Source organism: Camarhynchus parvulus, chromosome 7 (assembly GCF_901933205.1).
Source record: "Camarhynchus parvulus chromosome 7, STF_HiC, whole genome shotgun sequence".
Taxonomy (NCBI): domain Eukaryota; kingdom Metazoa; phylum Chordata; class Aves; order Passeriformes; family Thraupidae; genus Camarhynchus; species Camarhynchus parvulus.
The window spans coordinates 11,911,018-11,933,710 of NC_044577.1; the positions used below are offsets into that span (position 1 = coordinate 11,911,018).

At 43.7% G+C, this 22,693-nt stretch overlaps 1 protein-coding gene across 4 annotated transcripts in view; it reads left to right on the forward strand.

Moving 5' to 3' along the window:
- PLEKHM3 (pleckstrin homology domain containing M3) overlaps positions 1–22,693 on the forward strand; it is a 73,971-nt gene that overhangs the window by 8,950 nt on the left and 42,328 nt on the right. For all 4 annotated transcript variants that reach the window (XM_030952358.1, XM_030952356.1, XM_030952359.1 and 1 more), the window contains 3 exons: positions 5,945–6,880; positions 16,496–16,641; positions 21,313–21,506. In XM_030952358.1, the coding sequence (XP_030808218.1) occupies positions 5,945–6,880; positions 16,496–16,641; positions 21,313–21,506 (1,276 nt within the window). The remainder of the gene's footprint in view (positions 1–5,944; positions 6,881–16,495; positions 16,642–21,312; positions 21,507–22,693) is intronic.

Sequence of the window (22,693 nt, forward strand, 5' to 3'; positions counted from 1 at the left end):
TTGTGTTGGGTTTTCCAGGTAAGTCAGCTATATTGTAACATGGAAAGCAGGTTTGTGTATGGGGAGATGTGTGTGTGTACAAATATATATAACATGTAAGTATGTATAAGTGTATATATAGGTACAAACATGTAGGTTACATTGTGACATAGTTGCTGTAGCCCAAAGAAGGGTGTTCTTGGTTGACAAAGGCAAGTGCACCTGCTGTTACTTTTGTCTAGGGAGATATATTGCTTCTTGTAGGGTGGGATCTCTGTTCTATATCTTTCTGTGAAAAGAATGCAGAACAGAAATGCACTCACAAGTCTGGAGACAGAGCTCTTCATTTTTGTCAGCTGTATCCTGGGCATCTCCTGGGTTTGTTGTGTAACAACTTCATATGCCCACAGAAATTCCATTAAAATGGAGCCATTGAGGGTCTGTACATGTCCCTGATAGTGTTTTAAGCTTAATCTATGATTCTGTGATATGAAATTCCCATGGACCCACTTCTCGAGGTAGTCCGTGCTTGCTGTGTGCCCTCCACGAGCTTTCTCTTTGGAATGCTGGAAGGCAGGGGTACCTTCTTTGAGGAAGGAGAGCTTCTGTGCTCTGAAAATATACTTTTTTAACCTGTTTCCTTTACCTGTTCTGTTCAGCAGCTGTGCAGATTTTACAAGGTAGCTGTGCTATTTCTTCCCTCTGTGTTTACAAGAGAACTTCACAAAGAGTTTGCTGCTACTGTGAGCTGACCTGAAAAAAGAAGTGCAAAAGCAAGAAAGTAGGTTTTGCAGACATGTATCTGTGGCTACTAATTATTCTTCAGAAAAGACTGAAGAATGTATTTAGAGATTGGATAAAACCTACTGCAGTTGTTGAAGGGGTCATAGTGGTTGCATCCTTAGAAGACATCCCTTTTCAGGGTTTTAATCCAAATTAAATGAATGCTGTGAGATACTGAGAGGACCTTCAGCAACTCCTGTCAGTCCTCACTGCTGTAAAGGACTTCCCTCTGGAGCCTGCAGAGGTCTCCCAGTCCTCCAAAGATGTCCCAGTTGCTGCCTATGTGAACTCTTCACTGTTTTTTTTTTCCTTACTGTCATAGTGTACCCATTACTATGGGCTTCTCTCTTCCTGCTGCTTGCTCTTTTATAGAATCATAGAATCATTTAGGTTGGAAAAAACCTAAATTAAGATTATCTCCTCCAGCTCTTAACCCAGCACTGCCGACTCTACCCCTAAACTATAATACAAATAAAATGTCACTGAATCCTTTCCATGTGTTGAGAAAGAAAAGGACCTGAAAAGAAGCTGTGCCTTTTGAGGCAATATCTTTGGCCTGTTGGTGAAAGAGCTCCTGTGCTAGAAATAATCTCTGTTGTGCTATGGGGTACAAGCAGGAAGCAGAGCTAGCAAAGACAGAAGTTGTAAGCAAATTCAAGGCAGGCTCTTGTATTTCTGGGCATGTGGCCTGGCAGACAAAGAGAGAATACTGCTTCTGTAATATACAGTGAAGCTTGGCTTGGGTTTTTAAAACAGTGTTTTAAACACAGCACGGCTTGATGGTCATGTGGGTGTTATTCAAACACCGCCACTCCTGACAGTGTGGGTGCTACAGTACTTTTTCCAGGGAGCTGTTTTGTTTGCCTGCTGTGTCTGTGAGCTTGGGGAACTAGAGCTGTCACTGTGTTGAGCACCTGCATGCTGACAAACTGAAGGATACATATCTGCAGACCCAGGTGGGAGGAAAAGACTGTATTTTTAAGTAGGAAGATAGTGAACACTGTGGATCTGAGGCACAGTTTGTCCCTGATCTAGCAAATCCCACCAAGAAGGTGACTAGCCCAACCCAGTTTGAGAGCATTTTAGGTTCCAAACGTGTTTTGTAAAAATATTCAGTTTTTTAAAAATCCGAGAGGAAAACTACAGGCAAAAACTCTGTAACTTACACTCATCACTTAGTAAGCGTTAGAGAATTCAGAGAGAAGTGCCCCCTCAAGAGTACCCCCTCCAGCTCCTCAAGAACTGGGCATCTCTGCTTCTGCTCTTTTCCAATTTGCTTGGAATGACTGTTGTCAGAAATGCTTCAGTGGCGGAAAAACAGAGTAAGCTTTCCTGCCATGCCAACTGAGATGCAGGTACAGTCAGTTGTTCTGGAGCGTGTATCTTCTGGACATGCTGACACATCATCTCCAGGGGTGCTGGTTGCACCAGCTGCCCCAAGTGTGGCCAGTGGTAGGTGGGTGCTAGGCTGGCCTGGTTTCAGTGCTGTGTGCAGGGTTCCTATCTGGGACAAGGGGGATTTCCCAATGGAGAGAGAGATGCTGAGGAAGATATTACTCTGTCCCCAGCTGCTGAGAGTCTCTTTGTTTTTCTCTGCCTTCTTCCACCTCTTTCCTTGAAATTATAACTCCAAATGGCTCAGATGTGAGCCATTTACTGTAATTATTTCTTTTTTTTTACTCTTCTTCAATTTACTCTGCCTGTCTCCATAAGGAGGAAAAGAGATGCAGTTTCTGTTTGGAAGGTGGATAGAGAGATGGTACCATTTGCTCTCTGAGTAAAAGGGTATTATCTGGCACAGTGCATGTGGAAGAGATAAAGGAGCAGAGCTGTGAGATGTGTGTGTATGTTCAGCATATGAATTCAACCTGTCTCTGCCAGCATCCATGGCCCTGACCTAAACAATACGAGGCATTTGAATGTTAATCACGGTGGCTGCTGGTTCTGTCCCAGTTTGAGCAGAGCCATTGGAGCCGATTTCACAGAGCTTGAAGGGAAGGAGTGGGGTGAAGGAGGGAGAGGGGGGTGCCTCTGTGAAAGACAGGGAGAGATAACCTTTCTCTAACTCAACAAAAGACAAGCAAACCTGTGTGTGGATGAAGGAGGGGTGGCTGGGGGAAGGTTATGAGTTGTCTTATTATAGAGAAGCTTGAACAGTCATCTGTACTTGATGGAAGCGAGAGAGATTGCAGTTGGAGCTGCAGAAGTGCTGCCTCCCTGATTGGATTAATAGAAAGGGAAGATGACTCTAGAATGGCTGTCCATTATCTGCACTACAAAGGGATTAGTGTGGGTTTCAGAGAAATTAATGGCTTTTGAGTTAGTGCAGAAATACTAATGAATGTCAGGGCCAGAGATATACGGTGAACAAAATTGGTTCTCTTTCAATGTGTCCATGTGTGTGCACATCTATCCATTTGGGCTATCAAAGTGTGCTTTTTCTCTACCATTTTGGGTTATAGATTAGGCTTTCAGTTTTCATATTTAGCTGAAATACCCTCGAGTAGTTTATTGATATGCAGGGTATAGTTATACTGACCTTTTTAGACCTAGTGCCAAAATAGTAATTTTTGAAATTGTTGTTGTGGTTTTTGCCATATCTGCAGGAAATCTCTGTAGATGGAGTCCTTTGAGTGTGATGTTAAAAGCAGGCTCCATTCTGAGTATATGGGTAAATGGGGAAGCTGAGCTGTCAAGGTGAAACCTAAGTGCCTCCTTTTTGTTAGGGTGGCTTCAAGGTAGCGTCCTTCCCCCATTTTTAACCCCCATGAGATTTCCATACCAACATTAAGTATATCAAACAATTAATTTTCATGTATGTTCATTAAGTTTAACTGGAGCTTGTCTGCTTAATCCTTAAAAATCCTTAAAAGCTGGTCTTTGCTGAAGAGCTGGCAAAAGCTTTTACACTGCTGCTATTCTGATTCTTTCTTCTGCCCACAGAAGAAACTGAGAATTAGCTACAGGAGTACTTGCAGCCAAAGGCAGAGGCATCTTCTTAGAATGAAGGTTACAGTCCAAGGTTGCCCCAGTTGGTATCAGAAGCCCCTGGGCAGTAAGTTCGTCAAATACTCATGAGTCCCTGACTCTCCTTGTGCTCCAGGAGGACAGACAAACTCACCCCTTATCCAGCAGTGGTGAGAGCAGTTTGGCCAGCAATCTTGGCCATATTAGCTGGGAAGCCCAGTACACGTGGGCATGTAGTTTCTACACTTTTGTCTAGTTTTGTTTCCAAGTTTCATCCAGTCTAGATATTTTATGTTCTCTTAGCTCTGTGTTGTAGATATCCTCAGTATACTCAGAGATGATGTCTAAAGCTTGTTAGAGTGTGGCCTGTTAACATGAGTGTAACTGGTTAAGCTGAGATGCTGAAAACGTTTTATGCCTCCAGCTATCCCTGTTTCAAAGGCTGTCAGCCCCAGGGTGGAAATCTAGAGTAGACCAGCTCTTATATTGCTGTGGTCTGTAATGCTGTGTGTTAAAGTCAATTGATGCTGATTTTGTTGTGACCTAATTTGCTGGGCAGTGGATGAGGAGCTGTTTCCAGGTGGCTACCTTGCTCCTGTGCCAGGAATAGCAGGCTCTAAGGGAGATAGGCAATTAGAGGCAGAAACCTTTACTTGTGTCTGCTAATTTTGTCACTGTAAGTCAGTCAAGATCCAGCACAGGTACCCTTACTGGAAGGGTGAAGTAGAACTCAAATGGGAGCTTGTTCCTCAGGCCTGCGTTGTTTTGGGGTGCCAAGTGTTACATTGTAGCAGTGAATCCCTCTGAATTTATACAGGGACCAACAAAAATTGCCTAGAGCCACGCACCTAGCTCAAGGTGAAAATATGCATCTTGCCTGTGGTGGCTAAAGTGGTGCAGATCAGATTAGAACAAATTTTGTCTGGAAACTTTTTTTTAAAACTCAGAAATGCTTTAGATAATTCCTTTTAAATTTGCATCACTTTAATGCTTGGAGTGACTTGTTTTCTGTGGATGAAGAAGATTCCCCTTGCCTTTGCCTTGGGCTGGGGTTTGTGAAATGGTCTGCTCCAAAGCCCCTGAAGTGCTGAGATGCTCAGGTGTATGTGTTTGAATCCTTCTGGGCAGCCTCTTACTTTTCATTTTTGGTCATGTCTGCTACTCCTGAATCTGATTCTCATAAATCAGCAAAACTCTGGAGCAAACAGAGCCGCACAAAATGTTCTGGTCCCAGGTCATGCTGGAATGTGGTAGGAAACTGCTGTGTTGGGCACAGGTCTGCATTCAGCGGGGCAGTGCAGGTGCCAGGTGCTGTACGCAGGGCTGCAGCAGGGCTGTTCCAGCAGCCCCTCCTCAGGACACAGCTGTGCCCATCAGCCAAGGTGGGGCCTCTTTGGCAGAACGCATCCCAGGAAGGGACAGCACTGGCAGCTGTGTCAAGAGCAGCTGAGGGTCAGAGGATGAGAATGTGCTCCAGCCCCTGGGGAGAGCGTGGTGGAACAGGATCCCCCTGCAGGCCCATGTGGGACCCCATGCTGGAGTATGTGGAGATTTCCTTGAAGGAACTGTGGCCCAGAGAGCTCATGCAGGGATACATTTAACCTGAAGGACTGCAGCCCCTGGAGAGGACCATGCTGGAGCAGGGGAAATGTGTGAGAAGGAAGGAGCAGCAGAGAGGAGCTGACCAGATGCCACTATGCCCTTTCCCTCTGAGCTGCTTAAGATGAGGGAGGCAGAGGTGTCTGTGAAAACTTGAAGTTGAGCCTGGGAAGGAGCAGGAAAGAGAGGGTAAGGTGTTTTAATTTCTATGTGTTTTTCACTGTTAAAACCTTACTTTAGCTGGCAGTGGATTACTTGATAGTATTGTCTACTTCTAGACTAGGTTCTGGGAGACCTGCAGTGTTTTGTTGCTCTGCCATTGTTGTCCTGGATATCTCAGGAAAATTGCTTTGTTTTTCTGTCTCTCTGTTTCTTTGTTCCTTTTTGTAAGGTGTTTTGATACCTCTGGGTAAAAAAGTGCTGTATTCTTGGTGGCTCAAAAGTAGAGTTAGTGCTTGTGTTTGATAATTATAACCTATTACATGAAGATTTTCTGTGTGACCCTATCTTCAGATATGCCATGTATGGGTAGTAGAGAAGTAGAAGCCAGAATGATGTAGTAATTTGAGACAATTTTAAAAAATAATAGTAATATTCTAATTTTTTTTTCCTCCAGAACACAAGACAGTGTTCTCAAATCTTCTGAAGAAGGGATACTTGGAAATCAGAAGAGACAATGACAGCTACTGGCAAACCTGTTACGCTGAACTCTCTCAGTACAAACTGTACCTGTATTGCTTGGACAGCAGTGGCAACCAGACCCTTCCCACCGTGTATCCACTGATGCGTTTTCAAAGGGTTGCTGTTACTGGTGGCATGGAAACCAAGGTGGTGGACACTGTCCTGTCAGACAGCTCACAGCTACAGCTGAAGGCAGAGTCCTCCTGGGAGACTTTGGACTGGGGACAGAAACTTTGGGAAGCAGTGCATGCTTCTGGGCCAGCTTTTACAAGACAGCAGGAGAAACTGGAGAATGTGCCAAAGCCTGAAAATAACAGTGACCTTTCTCAAACTAATGGATTATTAGAGAAGCCTATGGAGCTCTTCCTATCCATGAATTTGACTGAAAACACTAGAGAGTACCAAAATATTCTGAAATCAGGGACTCTTTACAGACTAACTGTCCAGAATAACTGGAAGGCATTTACTTTTGTCTTGAACAGGTCTTATCTCATGGCATTCCAGCCTGGTAGGCTTGATGAAGATCCCCTGCTGAGCTACAATGTGGATGTGTGCCTGTCCGTGCAGACAGATACTCAGGATGGCTGTGACTCTTGCTTTCAGGTCATTTTTCCCCAGGATGTGCTGCGCCTGCGTGCCGAGACGCGGCAGCGGGCCCAGGAGTGGATGGAGGCACTGAAAGCAGCGGCCAATGCTACTCGAAGTTTGACTCAGAACCCACAGGTCACACTCAGGAACAAGCCTGGAGATCGGCCCTTTGGAAATGACCTTAGAAAGAGCAAGCGGCAGTCTGTGACCACCAGCTTCCTGAGCATCCTGACCACACTGTCCCTAGAGAGAGGGCTCACAGTTCAGAGCTTCAAGTGTGCAGGTGAGCAGCCAGGTTGCAGCATCTGCACCTACATCCCCTCTACAGGAAAAGAAAATCACTTGAAAGAGCATGTGTGTGTTTTAGCAGCACAGCTGTTCCCTGCCTCTCACTGTGGCTGTAGTTAGCCTTTCTCTCTGTCAGCTGTGGAGAAAAACCTATGGGATATTCAGAGGTTCATCTGCTTTTGATGAGCAGTGCTGCACATAGACCACTACGTGGGCCAGGGCTGCCTTGTAGGGTGGCTGAGCTGTTTTCTTGATTCAGGACACTGTAAAGGTGGTGCAGAATCAAAGGGATTTGAATTCATTTGTTATCTGACTCTGGTCCTATAGGCAAGATCGTGTTTTTATCCAGTTTGGGAAGGAAGTGAAAATAGAGAGAACGTGTCTGAATGCAGTACATTGTCATTTTACTTTAGCAAGGGCACCTGTGTGGAGCAAGTTTGGGCACCTTATGCCTAAACTGTAGTCTCTGACTTGCTTTAGTTACATTCACTTAGAAATTGTCAGCTCAAGCAGAAGCAGCTCTTCTGGAGACTTTTTCTCTTGTATTATGGGAGCTGTGATGGTCCTGCCTCCTCTTCATACTGCTTTGGGGTGTGGTTCTTATGTTGCTCTGGAACCACACATGACTCTAGGGAGTATCTGTTTGGGCCCAGAACCTGCTGGCTGGCCTGAATCCCTTTCAGGGGACACCTGGGCCCTTGAAGTACTGGACTGCCCTCAAAATTGTCTGTGGATGCAGTTGGGTTTGTCCTTCTCTGGTAGCCACCTGCAGGTCATATTCCTGCTCATCTCTCCACAGTGCATGGCACCGACATGGCTGCTGCAGCATCATGAAGGTTGGCATCATTGCAGTTAATGATTTGGTCACAGTATTTGGGCTTCTGCCTGAATTCAGGTCTGTTCTTGGCCACATTTGGATGACTTGATATAATTCGTTTCATATTTTGCTTAATCTTCTGAGTGAGATTCAGGAGAGTTTCAAGTGAATATTTTCAATTACCTCCTCTAAAATCAGGCCCTGAGATGGCAACAAAATATATGTCTCCAAGTGAAACAGGTTTTAGTCTTGCTTTATGTAGTATGGGAGCAGATGTTTTCTCTGGGAAAGGGTGGATTCCCTCTCCCAAACTTGGGATGATTAATATCCACTCATTCATGTATTCCCCACAAAAATGAGGTGCTCTGACCAGGGTTGTATGGTGTCTTTTCCTTATACACCTGAGGCATTCCCAGTACTCCTGTGGTCTCCTTTTAGTCTGCCCAACTGAACAAATGTTCTTGTGCAGAGAAACTCTTCTTGAGTTGTGGTGGGTCTGTGGGAAGCTGGTCCCTGGGATTCTCTGTTCCCGAGGATGAGGATTCACAGCACTTTCTGCAGGAGCGACTCCTTTGCCGTTCCTGAGACCCTTCGGGCCGGCTGGAGCTTGGAGCTGTTACCATGGTGCAGAGAAAGAAGTAATTTTAGTTATAACTGGGAGAAACTGGGGAAACTTGTTTGGCTCAGAAAAGTTGGTGCAGAGGAGGCACAGGGCAGGCTGAGCGTGTCTCGCTGTTCTTGCTCCCTGCAGGCAGTTGTGCCGTTCAGCATGGGCTGCTGTTTAACCTGAGGGGCCTGCTGTTGGTAATTACGGCTTGCAGGCATTGAGAGCGGCTTTCCCCAGGGCTGCCGGGAGGGGTAAAGCTTGGAGAAAGATGAGGAGGGGGGAGGAAGAAAAGTTTTGCTGTGAATTCTTCAGCCATTTAGTGCAAATTCCTGTAATTACCGTCTTTGTGTCCTGTCCCAATGGCACATAATACAGCAGAAGCCTTTCCTAATTGAGACCTTACAGGAGGTACAAATCCCTCCTTTGTTCAGCCTGACAAATTAGTGCCAGAAAGTGGCAAGGTCCGAGTGGGAATCAAAGGCAAGCAACACAAAGATGGAACTTACGGCTACAGTAATAACCCTCTCTAGTCCTGCAGGGGTGGGAGGGAAGGAAAAGTAATGACCAATGAAAAATGAAGGGTTTTTTTGTTATAAATTCCCTTGACATGACAGCACCTCAGGGCTGCTTTATTTATTTAGGAAAAGCGATTAAATAGTAATACAACAGGGCAGACCATTGTCTCTCGAGCTACCCCCCTTCCTACAGACCCCTGCTGCCTTGGCTAATTGATTGACAATGAACCTCTGATAAAGAAGGTTGCTGGGAGGACCTGATGGGGACAGGCTTTTAAAATTTATTTTCTCTTTGCAGTCTTTGTGGGGTTCCCCTCCCTGGTTTTGGTTTGGTTTTTTTTTCCTGTTTAAAATGCTCTTGGCATCCCCCTTTCCTTTTCTCCCTCAGTAAAAGCTTTTTAAGGAATTGGTCCCAAACAAACAGCTGATATTCACAAGCAGGTAGGGAGGAATGTGAATGTCTGTGCCTCACTATTGACAGGTTTATCTTGGAGTCTGGCTAGCGCTTTTCAACTCGTGATATAAGCCAGGGCAGTGGTGTCAGATGTAGTCATGGGGCAGAGAAGACAACGTGTTGATACCCTGGAGTCAGAAGGGCAGTTGGAAAAAAGTTGTCTTTTGCTTGATCAGCAGACACAAAAGCTTTTCTCCACATTTCTAACTTTGTTTGACTGCAGAGGGCAGGGCATTACTTATAATTTGAAAAAAACGAATGAACGGACCACTGACTAGCAATGGAGAGGCAGGGAGTTGATAAACCCTTTTAATTTTGTGGCCATTATTTATATTTTTTGGCTTAGAGAAAAGCTTCTAGGGAAAGGCAGGCATTTCTCCTGGAGGTCTGTAAGGAGCAAATATCCCCAGGTGCCCTTCACTATCGTTATTTCTTTGTCACCTTTCTATAGATGGGTAAGACAAATGGCCTTTGCCCCCTGTTTTTGCATAGCTCCTGTTCTTTTGATGGCTCTCTTCTGTTTCACCTTTTGTTTTCTTTCCCCCTGTCCTTTATTAAAACAGACATTTTTTCCAGAGAAGTCAGTTGTGTCTGCCAGGAGCTCTGTTACTTAGACAGCAAGTCCTAATGGATGTGGGAATTTCAGCCTTCAGGAAAATGTGCTCTGCATGCTTTCATTTGTCTGTGTGGCTTTCCTTGCTCCTCTTCTAGGGTGCCTTCTGTCTTTGCCTCCCTGCTTCTCCATGTCTCCTCACTTGCCAAAACGATAAATACTGCTATTAGGGCTTGAATGACTTGGCTGGCTGAGCTCAACACTAGGTGCAGAGAAGCCAGGGTTAGTAAATGTGCTATTTCCTGAGCTTGCAGGCCTGTCAAATGAAGCAGCAGGTGGAGAGCTGTTGTCTTTCAGGGAATCATTCTGCACCGAGTGCTGTGATCCTGTGTGTTGCTGGGGGACGGCCCTGTGCAACATGCACGAGTCATGCAACCTCTGCTCTATCTCGGTCCCTATTGCAGTAAAAATAAAATTCCTTTTTTTCCCTTCCTTAGTGAAAAGAAAGTATTTCCTAATAGATTGCAAGCCACCAAGTGTAATTTAAAAACAAAACAAAATAGTCATTTGCAATGTCAACTTTGTTCAACTTCTCAAAAAGCCTTACAGTTGAAACTTTTCAAATAAAGATAGTTGAGAAGCATCCTTGAATTTAGCAAATACTTAGTGAGCCATCATTACACCCAACATTTATTTTGTAGCATGTCACTGAAATAAAAATGCTAGAGGATAAATCTAGAAAATGCAGCACAAAAATAAAATACCATAAGGTCCTTCGGAAGGTTTTTAGCACTCCTGTCACATTTTAGTTCTGAATAACCATTGTTCTCACCTGTCCAGGGCTTTTAGGACTGTGCTTTTTCTAAGTGCTGTATTTGTTTTGTGCTTGGTTTCATTTCAATTGATCTCTTTCTTCCAGGGCTTCAGCAGCTTTTTACCTTCCCTGTATTTGAGACTCTGTAAAATCCCCTAGGAATGTTTTGCACTGTAAAGGTTTTATTGTTTAGGTATCTTCACTTTAGGTTTTAGTCTTCTAGTCTTGCATGTGACTTTCAGGCCCTATTTTTATTAATTTAAAAGTAAAACTTCCACTGCTAGCAGTGGGATTTCTAAACCAGCTGAGCAGAAAAATGGTCTAAGTTAGTATTTGGAAAATGCACCATGTTTAAACAAGGTCACTGACTTATTGGGGGAGGAGTGGGGGGAGTGATTCCAAACAAGGGTGACTGGAGTTTGTGTGGCAGGGAGCACTTTATTTGCAGTGGACCTGCATGTTTCAAAACACAAGGTTGCTGGGCCACATTGCTTTGCCATATGACAGCTCATTTTGGACAAAGATTGGAAGATATCACATACTTGGGTTGGTTAAACCTGTTCATCAGTGATCAGTTATGATCATAGAGGCCATTTAATCTTCATTGATGAGTTCCTCAGTGCAGTTCTAGGATGGCATGACTAGAGGAAATGACAGTGAAAACTGTCAGCTTTGTCTGGGAGAAGTTGGGTCCTTCACCCTCCTGGGATTTGGCTGGCACCTCCACAGAGTGAGATTTTCTTCTTCGTGGGATTTGGTTTGGAGTTGGCCTGCTGCTGCCTGGAGTGCAGTTTAGATAAGTACTTGATCAGTTCAGTGCCTGTTCTGTGCCCTGATGTGCACTTTACAATCAACTGGTGTTTGACTTCTTTGTCTCAGCCCTGCAAGAGGAACTGCTGATACAACTGTCTTGGCTGATGAATCTACGTATTTGGACCATTTGTTGTATGAAACTAATCTTGAGGGATCTTTTGGAATAGAGTTCAAAGAAAAGAATGCCCAAACCAGGCAGTCTAAATGTCCAAGTCTCACCTTTGTTGAGATGGGAAAAAAGCTACATCTGGACAAAAGGAAGTATTTTTCAGACCTGAAAACTCCGAGCACTCCCCCACAGTTCTTCTCTGGAGAACTCAGTTTCTCTGTGAATTGTGTGCAAGAGGGAGCTTTATTTGTCAGGCTAGCATCTTTTAAATCAGTCAAACCAGCTTTTGCTAGTAAAGACCTTACCTTCCCAGAAAGGGACAGGCATCTGCACGACACCTTCTCTGCAGTTGCAGTTTATACCAGGTTCCTGAGTTGGTTTGGACCATGGCTGTTAATTTTGTTTCCTAAGAAAGCAAAGATTTATGTTCCAATGCTGTTTGCTCAGTTTTACTCTTGCTCCATAAAATTTGGAGCTTGACTGTTCTAACAAAATTTAACAGAGGAGAAGAGGTAGCAAAGATGTGTGCATCTCAGAGGTGTCACAGAAGCCAGCATCACAGGGAGCCCCTCCTAATGGTGCTCTGGAAAAAAAATCCTGTGAAGTGCACTCTGCATTTGTTTGGCATCAGAACATCCTTGCAGATGTGCAGCCCTGAGGGACAAACACTGAAGGAAAATGGTTGCTTTAGGGTCAGTCCACTGCTGCAAAACTAAGGCATTTGTGTGTGTGTTGGCAAGGCTTTCCCTCTTCTGTCACATGCCAAAGCAGTGTATTATTGCAGAACTATTGCATGTGGATCAAATCAGGGGCAACATAAAAGAAATTGCAGAACAAACCAGAGGCCAACTGGAAGGGTTGGAAAGTAATGGTGGGAAAAGGACAAAGTGTAATGCAAACCTGGGTAGGCATAAGAGAGAACTGAATTGGATTGTTATGTATGTTATTGTGTATCTTCCTTGTGAATTTGAGTTTTCCCATGGTGGACCGAATTGGAATAGATGCACAGGAATAGAGAGGTAAGCAACTGAAGTAATTCTCACCTTATTTCTGTTGGTGCTGAGCTGATAGAGCAATGTTGTATGTCTGATCTAACACTGAAAATGTGTTGCTGTGCTCCTTCTGCTTAGTCTGCTTTATGCCTTATCAAGCTGAAAGCCTTTTGAAGTCTGTGGATCATTTTCTTTTCTTTGTATTGTATGATGTTTCTAAATGAATTAGCTTCTAAGCTAATCTGTCACAGATTTAATTATAGCACACAATCACAAGGGACTTGCTTTTTCCTGTTACCAAGCAAGGAACTTTATTGAATAAGGAAAACAGTTGTGTACTTGATTCTAATTTGGTCTTTCACTTTCTCTGTTTACTGTGGAGCTGCTCCACTCTTTTCTTGCTAAAAGATTAAAGAGAAAGGTATCTGGATAAAAAGGATAGTAGTGTGTGTCTTCTTTGACCACAAGAGTATGCAGCAATCTGAAAGTGGTGTTTTCCATGCTTCAGAGAAGAGGAATTGTGTTCAGAGGTCTTGGATTCCTCCTCCATGCTAGTCTACCACCTTAAGTCAAGGAGAGAGTTTTGTTACAACTTTTTAACTTCACCTTCTGTACTATTTTCTTCCTGAAGGCTTCACACTTGGACATGAGCCTCTTGATGTTGATACTCCTGCTCTGCTTACAGACATGTTGAGAGGGATTCATCAGTGCCCAAGAGCACTTTCTTGCTGCTATTTTTTCTAACCCCTATTTTCTTTCCTTGATTCCAAGGCTGTTTTGTTGTATTTTCCATGATGAAAGGTTTGGGATGATTCCTTCCCTCTCTTTGCTAACAGTATACCTTACAGCTGCACTTCTTCCCTCTGTAGCTTGCTCTGTAACATTCTTTAGGGAGGGATGATCTCTTTGCATTAGGCTCCAGGTTTGCCAGACCTTTGTACAGATGTTATATAGATCATATTCTGTGTGAGCATTAGGAATAGGTGAGAGAAGTTTGGTGAAAGTTCTACTGCTTTTTTCTCCTATCCTCTGCAAGGTGCTTTCTCTAGTTATGTAGGCAGTTAAATGTTCTCTCTGCAAACATGGTCCCTTCCCAAACCCTTCCCAAATCTGTTGAATTGTGTTATCGATCTTGGAGGTGGTCAGCTACATCTGATTGTCCTGCTGGGAGAGCTGCTCAGGAGTTTCAAGCCAGGAATCAGTACCAGCTTTGCTTCTGGTAAACATCATGGCAAGTTGATGTGCCTGAATGCCCAGGTGCAAGATTTCCAAGGTCATTAAGCCAATGGCTGTTCCTTCTTCCTCTTCTTTCTCTGTCATTCTTGATCTATTTTTTTCCATCTTAAAAAAAAACAAAGTAGCATAAGCGGTCTATGCCACAGAAATATGTTTGTCACACTACACCACTTTGAACTGCATAACATCAAAGAAAATCAGTGCTTTGATAACTTGATTTGAAAGGGTTGTAGAAATAGCCATCATTATGAATCACAACAGAGAGGAATGGAAAAGATGGTGATTTTCAAACAGCAAAGCTTGGAAAGTAGGGGAAGATGTAAAGTGGATGCCAGCGCCACATTATCATCTAACAAACCCCAGCTACACAACTGTTATGTAGCTTTGCAGAGCATATTTTCTTGAGGATATGAAGAGGAATGAAAAATACTAGGTGTAAAGAGGAAATGCAGGCTCAGGAAAGGGTTGTAACAAGGGAGAAAGCAATGCATGCTGCTTGGGTACAAATTTCTTCCACTTCCTCCTCTTCATAAAACCACCCTTTCTGAAGATGGAGGGCATCCGAGATTGCTTGCTGAGACTCTCCTCACCCTGAGAGGAGACTTCAGTTCTTAGGGATTGGATATAGGGAAGAGGAGAGAAACCCCCCCAGCATTTCTCTGCTTTGTCACTCCTCTCCTGAGAAAACTGTCTCCATGGACTGGAATGAGTTTCTGGCTCTGGGAGGCTGCAAGAAACTAGGCCTTAAAGTGGTTAATTCTCAACTGCAAATGTTTTAATCTAGAATTTTGGCAGTTCAAATTGGACTCTTGCTTATTCTTACCTTCAGTCTAGCAGACGGGAGTTAGGGCATTAAGACAAGGTGGCAGCCAGTGGAATGCATGGTGCTTGTTAGGTGAAATCAGTATGTCCTGTCCCATCCTCATCCCCAGACAAGTAAGTGTTGGTAGTGGGGAGTGTTTAGGAGGTTTCGATGAGATTGACTTGGGAGACTGTTTGCATTCAGACACAGCTGTACCACTAGAACTCATTAATACTTATGCTCTGCTCTTACGAAGAGTAAAGGAGAAGATATGAACATAATTATCTCGTTTATCAACTGACCAGTGTATATGTTTACTTCTTCCAAGAGGGCAGGGGAAGAGGGAGATGGAAACAGGACCTGTCTCATTCTGATTCACTTGGTAGGGTGTATTGCAGAGAATCAGTGGCCAAATGGCTCTGGAGTGTGAAAGAGGCAGAAATGAGCTAATTGTGTTGGTTAGGTTATTCTAATGATTTTTATTAGAGCAGAGGGGGACATGGTGACATCATTTGATGTGGGAAAGGAGGAGCTCAGTTTATGCCTAGAATAGCTGACCTGCAATCTTTCCTCAAATCAATGTAAGTTCTACTGGGGAGAAAAGATGCTTTCAGCTGGAGAAGTCACATAATTGCACTAAATGAAATTAATTATGTTAACAAAAGCAATTGGTCAGTTGACTTCTATTTGAAAAACCCTTGTTTAACCAATGCTTTTGCAGTAAAAGTGATGTACAAAGATTCTGCTACTCAGTGTTTCTAACCAGCTGCAGCAGAGACCATCTGAGCATACAGCACGTGCCAGAGTGGAGCTCTGGTGCTCTGGCTGAAACTGTAAATGTCATGTGGGGACACTGGCATTTGAAGGACAAGCAGAAATTCTGTCATGTGAGCTGTTAACAGCCACAGACATGTTGATGTACCTTACCCAAAAATTTTAACTTCACTTCCTGAGCAGGTTGTTTAATGTGACTGTGCTGTTTGTCTTCAGCCATCCACTCTAATATCATATGAACCTTTTGGCTCATTTTAGTCACCACTGAAAGACAGAAGTGTCAAGTACATTGAGTTTTTATGTGTTTTGTGAAAACAGGTGGTCAGGTGAAGAAGATCTCTGCATTAGTTCTTTCCAACTAAAGCAGCAGCTTTTGATGAATACATTGTTTTTCCCCAGGGACTCCACGCAAGAGGGCATGGGAAGAGGCAAGGGATCTAGCTGTGAAAAAAGTGTCAGGCAGACCTCAGACTTGTAAGACACAGAGTAATGCAATTGTAAGGAAAAAAAACCCTGCTGGGAGCTGAGCTGTGTCACTACTGCTAGTCAAGAACTACTCATTCTCAGTGTGACTGCTGCTCAGTTATTATTCATGATCTGACTATGGTTTGCCTTGGCGGTGCTAATTCTGTGGCTGAGTCTTACCTGCCAAGTCAGCATCCCTTCTGGCTGTCAGCAGGAGCTGGCTTGCACCCCTGCAGGCAGGCAGTGCTGGCCCATTCTCTTATGGGGAAAATGGGAGCTCTTTGGAGCAAGTATGCAGTAGAATGTGGCCTGTCTAAGCTTCAGGCCATGGTTTTCAGATGGCCATGGCTTTTAAATGCCCAGTGTCTCACAAGCAAGTCTTCTGCCTTTGTTTCTTGAGAAGTGCTAAGTATCTTTTGACTGCTGTTTGAACTCTTTGTCACAGATGCCCAAGTTAGGTGTGATTTTTTTTAGTGCTAGTCCAAGAATACTGATATTTATTTCTCGATTTTTTTTTAAATGGAATGAGAAATGTCTCTAGGGTAAAATAAATAAAATAAAAGGATCTCAAGTGGAGGAATACTTTTCTGACTCCATCCTGAAGGTGTATCTCTGGCTTGGTGTACAAACCCAGACTTTTGCTCCTCTCTTTTCTCTAGGCTGTCAGCGCTCTATAGGTTTGTCCAATGGCAAAGCCAAGGTGTGCAGCTACAGTGGATGGTATTACTGCAGCACCTGCCATGTGGATGACAACTTCCTTATCCCTGCACGACTGGTTCATAACTGGGACACTTCCAAATACAAGGTAATCTCCCTGCAGGCTGGAGTGCTAGCAAGTGAACTGAATTGCTGATAGAAACACAGCAGCCTGAAGGCTGCAGGCACTGACTGCTAATACTGTTGCCTTTCTCCCCCTTGACAAAATGAGCCTCGCTCTCTCAACAAGACCTGTTTTCATCACAGTTTCTTTGGCCAGATCGAAAATGTTCCTCCACAGGAGCAGCCATGCTCCTCCTTCCTGGTGGCATCTTTTTCATCATTGCTTATCTGGCTGTTCAAGGGACAGGTAGCACACAACAACAGCTCTAATTCTTGTGGTTATTGGAGCCTTGAGGAGTACCTGTTTCATGACCACCAGGGACTAAGGATTGGCACAGTTTACTGATGGATGCTAAATTGTGGGAATGCCTATAGGAAGCTGGCTTACCAAATGCAATGTTTGTGAGGCCCAGTATGTCCTGTCTCTTGGCATGAGCATTTTGAGGACACTAGAAGGACACTGCTGCAGCCCTTGATTGAACCAAACAGATGAAAGTAACATAATAAGAAAATTCTACAGTTGTTCACTTGCCACACAAGAGCTTTTCTAAAACTTTTATAATCTGCTATTTGCTGCTGCCTTGGTGGCTGGTTGCTAGATGGGGGCCCTGATGACATGCCTCAAAGCATTATACCAGCAAACACAGTAACAGTGTTGTTTTGCCATCTCAGGCAGTATATGCTGAAAGAATAACAAACTCATAAGGAATCCAGACCATGCTAGAGCTTCAGACCTAGCAGCCACTGTTAGGAGAGGCTGTTTGATGTTTTGTGTCTGCAAATATTATTATTATGTGCTATTTGTAGAGGAAAAAATAACCTGTAAATGCCCTATTAGGGGAAAAGCAGGTCTCTTGAAGAAAATTTGTCAGATGGGGAGATTATTAAAAGGTAGCCAGAGCCTGCTATCAGGAAAATTATAGTCTTGCTCTGTGAAATGCAAGATTCTTCAAAGTTGCAAAGCTCCAAGGTGTGGAGACAAAAAGCCCTCCTATGCCTAGAAGTTAGGAATATTTAAAAGTTCTTTGTTTTGGATGCTTTTACCAAGGACTAAACTTGCTACCATATGGTAGTATAAGCAGACCTGATATGGGGCTAGTGGATGGCAAGGCAAAGACCTCGTATCAAGCTGTCAGTAATACTGCCAAGAAAATTAGAAGGGTATTTTTCTAAACCTGCAGCATAAAAATTATGCTCTAGTCTGTTTCCTGTGGTATAGGTAGCTGAGACACAAAAAGAAGCAGGACTTTAAAGCTTAAGCATTCATTGAAAACTTAATCTATTGTCATCTCACTGTAATAGTGAGAAATTTTGTTTTGCACTTTTTGTAGACAGAACAGGTATGAGGTGCCTGGGGAACACAAGCAAATTCTGTTCAGCTGCTTTACCTGTCTTTGTGTGAAAGTGCTCAGAGAGGTGAATTTAAGAAAGGAACATAACCCCTCAGGTAGGAAAAAACAACATCATCCCCACCTATTAGAGCAGGAACTAAGGCAGGGAGGGAAGGTGAAGATAAGCACACTGCCCTGCCCCTTGTAGGTAGCACAGCACTGCCTGCAAGTGGAGCTTCTGCAGAGGGGGATGTGCTCCTGGCTGTACTTCTGGTTGCACACCCCAAAGAGGTCCTGCAGGAAATAAGCACACATTTAACAGGAAATAATGCCACATTTGGTGATCAGGACTGAGACAGGGCTCCAGGATTCAAAAGCATTTTTGTTTTACACAGTCTGAAATGTGTCTGTCAGTCCACCAAATTGGAAGCAAAATTGAATGAAGAGTTTGCAAACCTGCATTCCTTTCACTGCCACTTATTCCCTGCCTCCTCAGGTGTTTCTGGGGTCTGTCCTGTTTCTGGTAAAGCAAGCACCAAAAAGTACTGTAGGACATGAGCTTTTACAGTGTAACTGGGTATATCTCTCTTTTTATGTTACATGAGCTCAGCAGCTGTAAAATAAGCTGTGACATCAATTAAGTTTGGAAATTGAGAGGTTCTTGTCTGCTTTTGGCAAGACAGGTCATGAAAATCAGAAACAATGAACCTCTCTAGAGCAGTCTCTTCCCGTACCCAGGATCCTGAAAAACAACAATGCACTTAACATCTTAACATCTGGTAGCACGTGGGTAGGAAAAGAGAAATCTTCTTGGCTGCAATAGAAGCTCTTTGAAAGGACTTGGCAGTTAGACATGTTTCTTCTGTCAAACCAAAGCTGCAGCTCAGTCCCCAGGTTTGCTTTTTTCCCCATTTCTCCTACTGTTTTCATATTTGTATTTTTCATGTGTTTGTGTGAAGGTAAAAGAAAAGAGGCAGTTTTGTGAACACTCTTTCTTCCTTTTGCTTAAGCCAAGTGTTTTCCCTGTTTGCATGCAAAGCCCACTAAATATTGCACTTTGTTTCAGGTGGCTTTCAGCCTGCACAAAATGCCAGACAAACACAGTAGGAAATGAACTCCCTGTGCCAGAAGGTTTCAGGAGAAGCTGACCTATAGTAAATTGAATTTTGAACTGTAAGTTTGCAGGCTTTAGAAAGGAAAGGTCTGGAAATGTTAGCATCCATCCTTTTATGACATTTAAAGCTGAAACCCTGTTGCACTTTGCATCTTCTCACTCCTGGCTGATTTAATAGGATTGTTTTACTGCCCAGTAAAACTGGGGGACTGTGAGTATGCTAGGATCCATACTAAAATATTGAATTGCTGTGACTGCCCAGCCCTTCCTGTTTCAAGAGTGTGTTTCAGCCTCTTGTAACACTGCTGTGTTTGGCAATGTGAGTTAATGTTTTACAAGGTGTGTGTGCGCCTGTGTCAGCCATGCAGAGTGGACTGACACCTATCTGTCAGCCAATGATGCTGGGCAAAGCTGCTTTTCCTGCAATCAGCACTCCATGGGTTCATTTTATTGTCAAGGAGAGGGAAGGGTTTGCTTTGCCCTTCTCTCCTTTAAAGGCTGCATTCAGACCATGCAGCTGCACAGTAGTGCTTGGTCAGGGGACCTCAGTTGTGGTATCTCTTTGTTTCTGTGGTCCTGATGCCTCAGGAGAGATGCCCAACGTGCGGCAGAGGTGTGCACAGGTGTGAGTGCAGTATTTGGACAGGAACCACCCCCCAGTTCCCAAGACAGCAGCGCAGGTGGATGAGGAGCCCATCACCTCAACAGAGGCTTAAAGCAAGGAGATGGACAAAGGCAGAACTGAGCACCTGATCCTCCTGATGGGAGGAGCTGGTCACTGTGCCAGGCATTCACACACCTCCTCAGGAATCATGGAATACATGCTTTAATTTGCTCATTGGTGGAAGAGGACTAATAATTACTATAGACACGGAAGTTGCCGAGGGATTGCTGAGATATTGCAGTCAGATAGTTAATGATTATAAAAGCAGGTTGTTTAACTGCAGTTTTTTAATGCACTGCAATAAGCATAATAAAATATCAGTGTTGCTAGTGTTAAAAAACTTGATATGTTTGGAGTTTATAGAAGTTTGTTCTACAAAATCTGAGGTGCTTGTGTTGCTGTGTTAGTTCTGATTCCACTCAGATGGCACAGTTCTTTGTACATGCAGGATATTAAAAAAATAGGGGGGTGTTTAATGTAAGTAGGTGGGATATTTAATACAGCTTCAGGACCTGGGAAACCTGTGGAGTTATGGTCTGCTATATTTAAAATGGCACATCTTGTAATCTGTGTAGTTATTGGTGGAAGGCTGGCCTTGGCATATTTCTTAAATTTGTATTAAATGTTGTGGAAAGGTTACATCCGGGGCTAGCTTCCCCTGTCAGTAGCTAGTTACTCGTGCTGCTTTTGGAAGTGGTGCTATTTATAAGGATGAGTATTGTTCTTACCTACAGCCCCAGAAGGGAAATAACTTCCTAAATCTCAAGAGGCTGTAGCATGTGTGCCCTTTATACTTTTGTTAGCCTAACTCATCCTTCCCTTGTCTCAGTGTGAACATTGACTTAGAGGTCCAGGAGGACTAATTGAATCATGGAAGCAGTAATATTTCTGTAGCAGAGTTTCAGGTGATTTGCAGCTCATTTCATGTAATCCCATCTTCTCTTTTCCAGCTGTGATAAAATGCACAAATCAGGAATGAGAGGGAATTTGGCCTTTTCACTTAAGGAACAAGAGTCCTGTTCAGTTATCGAGATTACAGTAGCTTTTTGCAGGTGGAGATAAAGCAGGGCACTGTCATGAAAAATGCATGAAAAACTTCTTGCAGATAGAACTCTGGGAGTAATACTACTAAGATTCAGGTTTATTTATCTGTATTTTAAAAAGCACAACAACTTGCCTTTTGCCAAAAAGAAAGCAGCGAGCAAACAAAAATACTACCAGGGAAGAAAGCTGGTACAATCTGGTTATTCAGATTGTAGACTTTAAAAAAATCTAGTAAGCTGTGTTACTGTGCAGTAAAAGCATATGTGACTGCAGATATCACTGTACTTTGGGTAAGTAGCTATCTCATACATTCAGTTTTGAAGGGCTTGATGAAGTTTGACTTGGCTATAAGCAGAGAGTTGGATCTCTCTCAACTCTGTCTCCATTTTTAATGGGTAACAGACTAAGTTTTCAGATGCATAGAATAGCTGACAGATCACAGAGGGGGAGATCTGCTTAAAAAGAGTTAGCAGAAAAGCCTAACTAAACTGCTTTATTTTTTAGGTGTCAAAGCAAGCCAAAGAGTTCCTGGAATATGTTTATGAGGAGCCATTAATTGATATCCAGCAGGAAAATCCCATGTTGTACAATCATGCTGAACCTCTGGCAACTGTTGTCCGCCTGAGACAGCAGCTGAAGTCCCTGCGAGCCTACTTGTTCAGCTGCAGGGCAGCAGTGGCTGAGGATCTGCGTAGAAGGTAAGAGCCACAGCCAGCCTGCAGCACAAGGATGGAGCTTCCTTGGCATGTTGCCTCTCCCGCTGCCTGTTTTGCTTTCTCTCACACTCTGGTTCTGAAGGCGTTACCCATTTAGAAAGATGTTATGCTCTGACTTCTCTGGGGAGCTGGGTTAAAATGATGTCTTAGGGTCTGAATATCTGAAGTTGTTCTTGACAGCTATTAGCCCCGGGGCATCACACATTGTGGTGAGCATCTTTAACTCCTCCTCAGGCTTTCCTGGCTTTGTGTGAGTATTTTCAGTTGGATCTGCTACCTCATGCCCCCTGCCATGGCATCACAGTGAGGTAGCCACTGCTGGGACCTTTGAAACGCCTCACATTGTGGCAAAGCATGAGGGGGTCAGAGTCAACCACCTTTCCAGCACCTCTGCTCTCCTCTGTGGTATGAGCTCAGCCAAAGGCAGAGGTCAGATGCAGTCCCCTGGCACCTGACCCAGCACATGATTTATGCTGGTCTCTTGCTCAGCCATTATCCATGAGATGGCTGCACTGAAAATTTTGTTTATTGGCAAATACATGGTCACAGCACAGCAAAAGGTGTTTCATATTGAGTTTGCTGTGGTAAAAACAGTTTTATAAAAGGTGAACTTCATTTTAGAAGTGCTGTACCTTAGTCCATTCATCTGCTACTGCATTTTTCTAACAAGTTAAAAATGAAATGGCTAGAAGGAGAAACTGGGAAACAATGCTCCTGATGCTCCTTTTTCTTATTCTTCACACCATCTCCAGTTAAAGCTGTGTGGTGAAGAGAAGGGCCCCAGCCCAAGAAAGGTTTGGTTTTGTACTGGGGAAGCATCTCCAGTTCGATAGGACTTGCTACAAGTGTAAAAGCCCCTGAAGGAATGCACAATACACACCTTAGAGTCTGGCTCGTTCTTGGTTTGTGCAGTCTCTATTGAGATGATTTTGGTGCTCAGTTGTTCCCTCAGATGTCACCTAAGAGGTGTGCAGAGATGAGAAGAAGGAAGTTCTTTTCCCATAAGGATTTATTCCTTGCACAAAATGCCCCCAATGGCTTTGCTGCCTTCATCCAGTATCCCAGTGTGCAGATGTTCACTACCAGTGTGATGACTTTATAGAGCACAGCTGAAAAGTAAACAAAGAAAATAGGTGATTTTAAATTTTCCTTTGGCTCATCCCAGGGAC